The sequence below is a fragment of the Solanum pennellii genome, chromosome 10 (genome assembly GCF_001406875.1).
Source record: "Solanum pennellii chromosome 10, SPENNV200".
NCBI lineage: Eukaryota > Viridiplantae > Streptophyta > Magnoliopsida > Solanales > Solanaceae > Solanum > Solanum pennellii.
In genome coordinates this window covers 78741870-78749339 of record NC_028646.1, presented here as the reverse complement: position 1 = coordinate 78749339, position 7470 = coordinate 78741870, and the positions used below count along the sequence as shown (strand labels likewise).

The 7470-nt window shown below is 36.3% G+C and overlaps 1 protein-coding gene across 1 annotated transcript in view; it reads left to right on the top strand.

Annotated features, from left to right (window-relative positions):
* Positions 1 to 731: 731 nt before the first annotated feature.
* The window catches only part of LOC107002397 (pre-mRNA-splicing factor prp12), a 13562-nt gene continuing 6823 nt past the window's right edge, over positions 732 to 7470 (top strand). Inside the window, exons 1-7 of the mRNA XM_015200409.2 lie at positions 732 to 1078; positions 4474 to 4608; positions 4694 to 4773; positions 4915 to 4998; positions 5127 to 5214; positions 5317 to 5468; positions 5622 to 7470. The exon at positions 5622 to 7470 is cut by the window's right edge and continues 162 nt beyond it. Coding sequence (XP_015055895.1) covers positions 899 to 1078; positions 4474 to 4608; positions 4694 to 4773; positions 4915 to 4998; positions 5127 to 5214; positions 5317 to 5468; positions 5622 to 7470 — 2568 coding nt within the window. The 5' untranslated portion in view covers positions 732 to 898. The remainder of the gene's footprint in view (positions 1079 to 4473; positions 4609 to 4693; positions 4774 to 4914; positions 4999 to 5126; positions 5215 to 5316; positions 5469 to 5621) is intronic.

The following is a 7470-nucleotide window of genomic DNA, read 5'->3' as shown; positions in this document are numbered from 1 at the left end:
GCAAATCGCTGCTATAGCAGTGATTTTGCTTTTTCCAGCTAACTAAATCGCTGCCATTTCAGGAATTTTACCGTTTTGGTTAAAATAAAAATTAATATATTTTGAAATTTTTCTTTAACATTTTATACTCTTTAGGCTCCGGACTCCAATAAATATGATGCAATACATGTGAGACTCTTTATTTAACAAGAATTTACAATTTTTAGCTCGAATATGAACTCTTAGTTGGGTGTTTTTTTTAATGTATCCTACACAAGGCGAATTTGGAATAGTTAAAAGACAACATCAAATTTGAATTAATCAGACTTCAAACCTTTTCTTAAATGGAATTTATGTCGTACAAATTTAAATTAGTCATATTGTAATATGAATACCGAGAAATAAAAAATAAAAACATTAGACGATCACTCCCTCCTTCTCAAATGGACATCTAACTAAAATTTTTTATCAGATTTTCCTTGATCACTTACTCAATCAAAATATAAAACTAATTAAATCTTTACCATATCATCTCAGCTAATAACACCGTGTTAAGAAGTTTAAATAAATTTTAAAGATATACAAATTTCTTTTAGGAAAGAAGTAATTAATATAAATTAAAAATAAAATACTATAGTTTATTGATGTATAAATATTTTTTAACTATCGCGTAAAATATAATTCGATTATTGTAACATAGCCTAAAATTTCTCCATTTTGTCCCTCCGGCAAAGGCCACATGGAAATGTGAAATGGATGACTGACTGATAAGTATATAAGTAGTTATACTTCTCTTCTTTTTTCCCCAAAATGAAAACTTCTACTGGAACAAACTCAATGCAATAAACCCTAAATTATCTGATTTATCTCTTCAATTTCGAGTAAGAATCGGAGAAACTGAATCGAATCGTGATCGTCGATGGCGGTTTCAGAGGAAGAATCACCGTCTTCATCCTCTGCCGGTAGCAGCAAGTCCCGATCATCTGCTTCTCATGGTGCTAGTTATTTGGCTAAGACTGTTCTTAGAGGAAGTGTTGTTCTTCAAGTGGTTTATGGCCGTATACGCTCTCCAACTTCATACGATGTCGTTTTTGGCAAGGTAACAAGGTTTTCTCAACTTCATTTTGCAGATTAGTTGTGAATTTTTAATGTGTGTGATTTTTTATGTTTTTTGGAATTGTTGGATTGACATTAGCCTGTGCAAAGCAAAATTGATGTGTATATAAGAACATATGTCCGGTTTGTGTTTCTGATTAAGGTAAGCTAATAAAGATGATTCATTGACTAGATATGATCCCATTACTCTCGTAACTTGTTATCATATTATTTGCTACTGATCTCGTTAGCTACAGACCCAACCGCGGGGTTACACTGGGTGTGTTGATGTTGTTGTTTGATTAGCTACGATAGGGAAATAGTCATGTATTATTGAAAACTTTAGCAGACTTAAAAGCTGTTACTCTGAATTGCTTAATCTAGATAGGGGCTCTTATCAATATTTAGATTTGGAGTATGTCTAAATATAATTTGAATGATGACTAGTGTATTTGAAAGTGTTGTGTAATGAAATGAGAATGATTGTCCCAAAGAGGAGGTTAGGCTTCTAGTTACCATTATCAAGAAAAAAGAGAGGAGGTTAGGCTTCCACGTACGTCCTGTCTTTAAAAATGGATTGACTTAGTAAAAGAACGACTATTCTGTGATTGATCATAGTCGATTGATCTATTTTTATCTTGAAAATAGACCCTTCTGTTTTTTTGCTCATGCAACTAATTTTGGGGTTCCGTCGGTCTTTTCATAGTCTTTTCCCCATTCTGTTCTAGTGAAAGCAAGTGGGTTGCACCAGTTTCCTAAATCGGGAATGCTGCTGCACCACTATTCCCGTTTTAGGAGTGCTACAAATCTCCTTGTGAGACTCTCTTCTCCTGTTGATGTTTGAAAGGATTGGTGTCCCTTTTGATATTTGAAAGGATTGATGTCTTATGAGGAGTTTTGTATCTATTAGAGGGAAGTGTCATGATTTAAACTCTTATGTTATAGCAGTTCAACCATAATCCAGTTATTTGGTGGCATAATTTGGAGGGGAGAAGTAGAATAGCTGTATTTCCACAGTTTCAAGTCAAAGAAATACAATTTAAGTTTGTCTACAAAGTTTTTAAGTAATCTTGTAATAACATGCTGTGACTTTCTTTTGTTTCACAAACATCTCCAATCTCTCTTTTTATTTTCAATTGCGGAAACGATCTCTTGTAGAAATGCAAATTAGGACTGTACACTAGACCAATGTGGTCTGGTCCTTCCCCAAACCCCGCACATGGGAGGAGCTTGGTGCACTACGCTGTCCTTTTATTCTGTTTGATGTAACGTAGTGCTGCCAGTTTGTCAGAATTTCTATTACAGAGACCTACATCAGAGGGTTTTGACAATCTCACTGAACTCCCCTAATTTTCAATAATAATGAAATCTTCCTATTTGGGATTTGTCTCCTTCACTTGCTGAAAGAGTTTGTCGATCAAGTGTTTTTGTCCAAAGATAAAACTGTTTACTCCCACTATGGTTTTTGGCCTGTGACACCTATTAGAAATTGGCGTTTCCCAAAATATAGAACTAATTAAAACTATTTAATGCTAAGAAAGTTTATGTACCTTCCTCAACAGACAAATCACTTTAGTAACTAGGGGAGTTTCCAGTTCGGTATCTGCATACTGAATTCCCGGATTCTCCAGCCACCACCAGCGAATTTCAGTAATAGGAAAAGAAATCTACAAGAACAAGGTCATATTGAAGTTATCTAATCCCCTGGCTTTAACTTGACCTCACTGCATATTGGTGGCTTAAGTTCTCCTAGAGCATACATCATATGCAAATTGAACTTTCTGTTTTTTAGAGAATTAGTACCAGCGGAAGGAGATCTGATATCAAATTGTCTGAATTACAGTATACCAACCAAATAATGTCTTTATCAGCAGCAGAGTGTAAACAGGCTATATATTTCTTGAGCTACGGAAATTATGCTTACATATTCCTATCAGGTAGGACCAGTTAATTGCCTGATGGTTATATAAACTGTTTTCACTCTTGGCAAATGGGGAGGGAGAATGCAAATTATCTATTGGTTGAGCTTGCAAGCAAAACCTTGTATGAAGTGTGAGATCTTTTACTCTATCAATAGCTAAGCTGGAGTTGGTCTATAGGGATTAAAAAACTGAACGTTGTTGTCACAATAATTGCAAAACCTTATGGAAACCATAATATTCGTTTAAGATTTATAGTTGGCGAACTAAATAATAGAGTTTGTGATAAGAATTGGGTTACTTGAATAAACAAGAAAATAATTCGGAAGCGAAAATTCGAAGATTAAAGAAGGGAATTGAAAGACACGTGAAATTCAATAATAAAGTCTCCAAATTTCAAGATGAAGTTCTAAGAACCCTAATTGATCTTAGTATTCAAAATTAGTGGATTAGAACTAATTGTGATACTAATAGAGTCAATTCAAGAACTTAGATCAAAAGTGATCTAGACTCCTATTTCGAAGAAATGAGAGACAACAATTAGCATAATACTAATTACAACCTTCTTTAATTTTCTTTAATAGAAACCAAATATATGACATTAAGAATTAATCTTACCTCTTAAAGAATTGTTCTTATGAGGTTCTTATAAGGTTGTAAGATAAATCCATATCCACCACCATGGTGGCGGAGCCAAGATCAGAAAGGGGTTCAAAGAATAAAGAAGCAAACACGTGAAAATTATAAGATAAAAAATGGAGCGAGACGGGGAAGAAAAATACTAATCTTAGCCCGCTAAATTGAACCTTCCTACTTTTACCCTGCTTCACTGTGCCTTCTTAAAATGCTTGTGCTAGCTATAGCACATTTATTTTCTCAAGATGTGGCCCAAGTGCATACACTATGAGTTCTTACAAGAACTGTTTGTTACTACTCCAGAGAACCCAATAACTCCGGATCAACTTGATTTCAGAAGTACCAATCTCTATATTCTTTTACTTGAAGACCTAACTTTTCTTATATTGAAGGATTGTCTGTCCTGGTCAAATTTGGTGCTGATAATTACTGTATAATGAAACATTAATGCCTATAGCTTGTTGTGAATACTGGGAATGGCTTGTTCATATTCACGACAAGTCAATCCTACATGCAGCTGTTTTGTGCTGCCTAACTGCAGGAGGTACTTTTCCTAATATTACTGTCTATTTTCTGCCTAAAGGGGACAACTATGCTTTATATATTGTTCACTGTTTTTATTTTATTAAGATATGTTTTTAGTAGCACTTGTATGTTCTCTTGATTTCTAGATGCTTGTATTATAGTATGTATGCTTATATAGGACAGTGTGCTGTGTGCTGAATTGTTTATCTGATTGGATTCCTCACATATGTTCTTCAACATGCTGTTGAATGTTAGCTACTTGGTTGAAGTTTTATTTAGCAAGTTTCAGTGTGTGATATGACAACGGATTATGATGCAGGAAACATCTATAGAATTGGTGATTATAGATGAAGATGGAGTTGTGCAATCTATTTGCGAGCAGCCTGTATTTGGCATAATAAAAGATATAGCTGTCCTTCCCTGGAATGAGAAGTTTTGTGTTGGAAGCCCACAGGTGTCTTAGATTGTTTTTCCAACAAATCTTTTATTTCTAATTTTTATACTTACAGCATTTTCCTTTCACTTTTTCTTTTAAATAGCTTCTGGGCAGGGACCTCTTGGTTGTTCTTTCAGATTCAGGGAAGCTGTCAGTTCTCAGATTTTGCAATGAAATGCATAGGTTGAATTATGTTTCAACTGTATCTTTTTTCTTTTATTTTTGTTACACATAAATTGAACAGTTTTTTTAAAATCTTAATCTTAATTCAACCAAGGCACTCATCTTTTTTGTTAACGGCTTAACTTTGCACCATTTACATAGGTTTTTCGCAGTAACACATGTTCAACTTTCGTCTCCTGGAAATCCTACGGATCAAATTGGAAGAATGTTAGCCGTTGATTCCAAGTAAGTTGTATTGTAGATGGACAGATGAAACTATTAGATTGTTGGCAACAATTGAAATTAGTCACCTTGGCTACTACTTAGAGATTCTAGATGTCCTTGTCGGTAATTTCTCTCTCTGCTCTTTGCAGTGGTTGTTTTATTGCAGCTAGTGCATATGAAGACAGTTTGGCGCTTTTCTCCCGCTCTGCTTCAGTTGGCAGTGATATATTTGATAAGGTTAATATTGTGCTTACATTTCCTTCTTGTCTAGATATATCTGCTACTTAATCACTTGAATAGCTTTGTTTCATACTGATACTCCTTAAATAATGATACTAGAGAATCTTTTGTCCCACTGACAAGCAAGGGAAGATCAAGACTGCGAATGGTTTCACCAGTATCTGCGGTACCATATGGAGCATGTGCTTTATCTCGAAAGATGTTCAACCAAATAAGGATTACAATCCTATATTGGCCATTCTTCTCAATAGGTATGAATGATGAAGTTTGAAACCCTAAGTAATTGTCAGAGTGGCTATGTGATGCAAAGTGGGTTTTCTTCTTTTATAGTTGCATATAACAAATTGTCATCTTATAATTTCTGGTTTGCTATTATTGGTATGATGTTTCAAATTGGCCTGCAGGAGGAGGTCATATAGGAGCGAGATCGTGTTGATAGAGTGGAATACGAAGGAGCATTCGCTCTATGTAGTATATCAGTGTTCTGAACTTGGACCACTTGCACATCATATCGTAGATATCCCTCATTCTTATGGACTTGTGTTAGTACTTCGTGCTGGTGATGCCATAGTGATGGACTTTAAAGTTCCTCATAGCCCTTGTTTTCTTCATCGAATAAGTTTAAATTTTACACCTCCTTCAGTTGAGGAGCCGAATTTTGTACGAGAGACTATTAGAATTCCCGATATTATAGACGAAGAAGGTATCTATAGTGTTGCTGCATCTGCATTGCTTGAGCTCAGCGATTTGAATAAAAATGACCCAATGAATATTGATGATGATAGCAATGTAAAGCCGGGTTCGAATTTCGTGTGCTCATGGAGTTGGAATCCTGGAAATAAGAACAGTCCTAGAATGATATTTTGTGCAGACTCTGGAGAGCTTTTCTTGATTGATTTTTTATTTGATTCTGATGGCCTGAAAGTATCTTTGTCTGATTCTCTTTACAAGACTCTACCAGCCAAGGCACTTTTGTGGGTGAGAGGTGGATTTTTGGCAGTTATTATTGAAATGGGTGATGGGATGGTGCTAAAAGTTGAAGACGGAAGACTTGTTTATAGAAGTCCAATCCAAAATATCGCACCAATATTGGATATGTCGGTTGTGGATTACCATGATGAGAAACATGATCAAATGTTTGCCTGCTGCGGGATGGCACCTGAAGGATCTTTACGAGTTATACGTAGTGGCATCAGTGTAGAGAAATTGTTGAAAACTTCTCCCATTTATCAGGGTATTACTGGAACTTGGACAGTTAAAATGAAACTTGCTGATTCTTATCATTCTTTCCTTGTACTGTCTTTTGTTGAAGAGACCAGGGTGCTATCTGTTGGTGTGAGCTTTTCTGATGTAACTGACTTCATGGGTTTCCAACCTGATGTTTGCACGTTGGCTTGTGGTCTTGTGGGTGATGGTCTGCTGGTGCAAATCCACCAGACTGCTGTGAGACTGTGTGTACCTATTGCTGCTGCACATCCAGATGGTATTGATTCAGCATCACCAACTTTCACGTCGTGGTCCCCTGATAATATGACAATAAGCCTGGGAGCTGTTGGGCCTAATTTGATAGTTGTTGCAACTTCCAGTCCATGTTACCTATTCATTCTTGGCATCAGGACAGTATCAGCCCGTCATTATGAAATATACCAGTTGCAACATGTGAAATTGCAAGATGAACTTTCCTGCATTGCAATCCCCCAAAGACTGCTTGAGCAGACATCTTTTATCTCTAGAACTAGTAATACAAGTGGAGTTCGTCTGGATTCTCTTCCGGTCGGATTGGACATCAGTAACACCTTCGTTATTGGTACGCATAAGCCTTCTGTAGAAGTTTTATCATTTACTTCCGATAAGGGCCTGAGTGTTCTTGCTGTAGGGTCTATAACCTTAACAAACACTCTTGGAACAACTGTAAGTGGCTGCATCCCTCAAGACATAAGACTTGTACTCGTCGATCGGCTGTATGTTCTTTCAGGATTGAGGAATGGTATGCTACTCAGATTTGAGTGGCCTTCTATCTCGGCAATTTCCTCACTAGTCTCACCTGGCCTTCAGACTTTTGACAATTCTTGTATGGCTAATTGCATTAGTTCCTCAACTTCTGCATCTCAGAATTTTAGAACTCAACCTACACAAGTGACCAGTTTATTGGATAAGACGAAGGATTTTCCTGTTTATCTGCAGTTAGTTGCAGTTCGTCGGATTGGCATCACTCCTGTTTTTCTGATTCCATTAAATGATTCTCTTGATGCT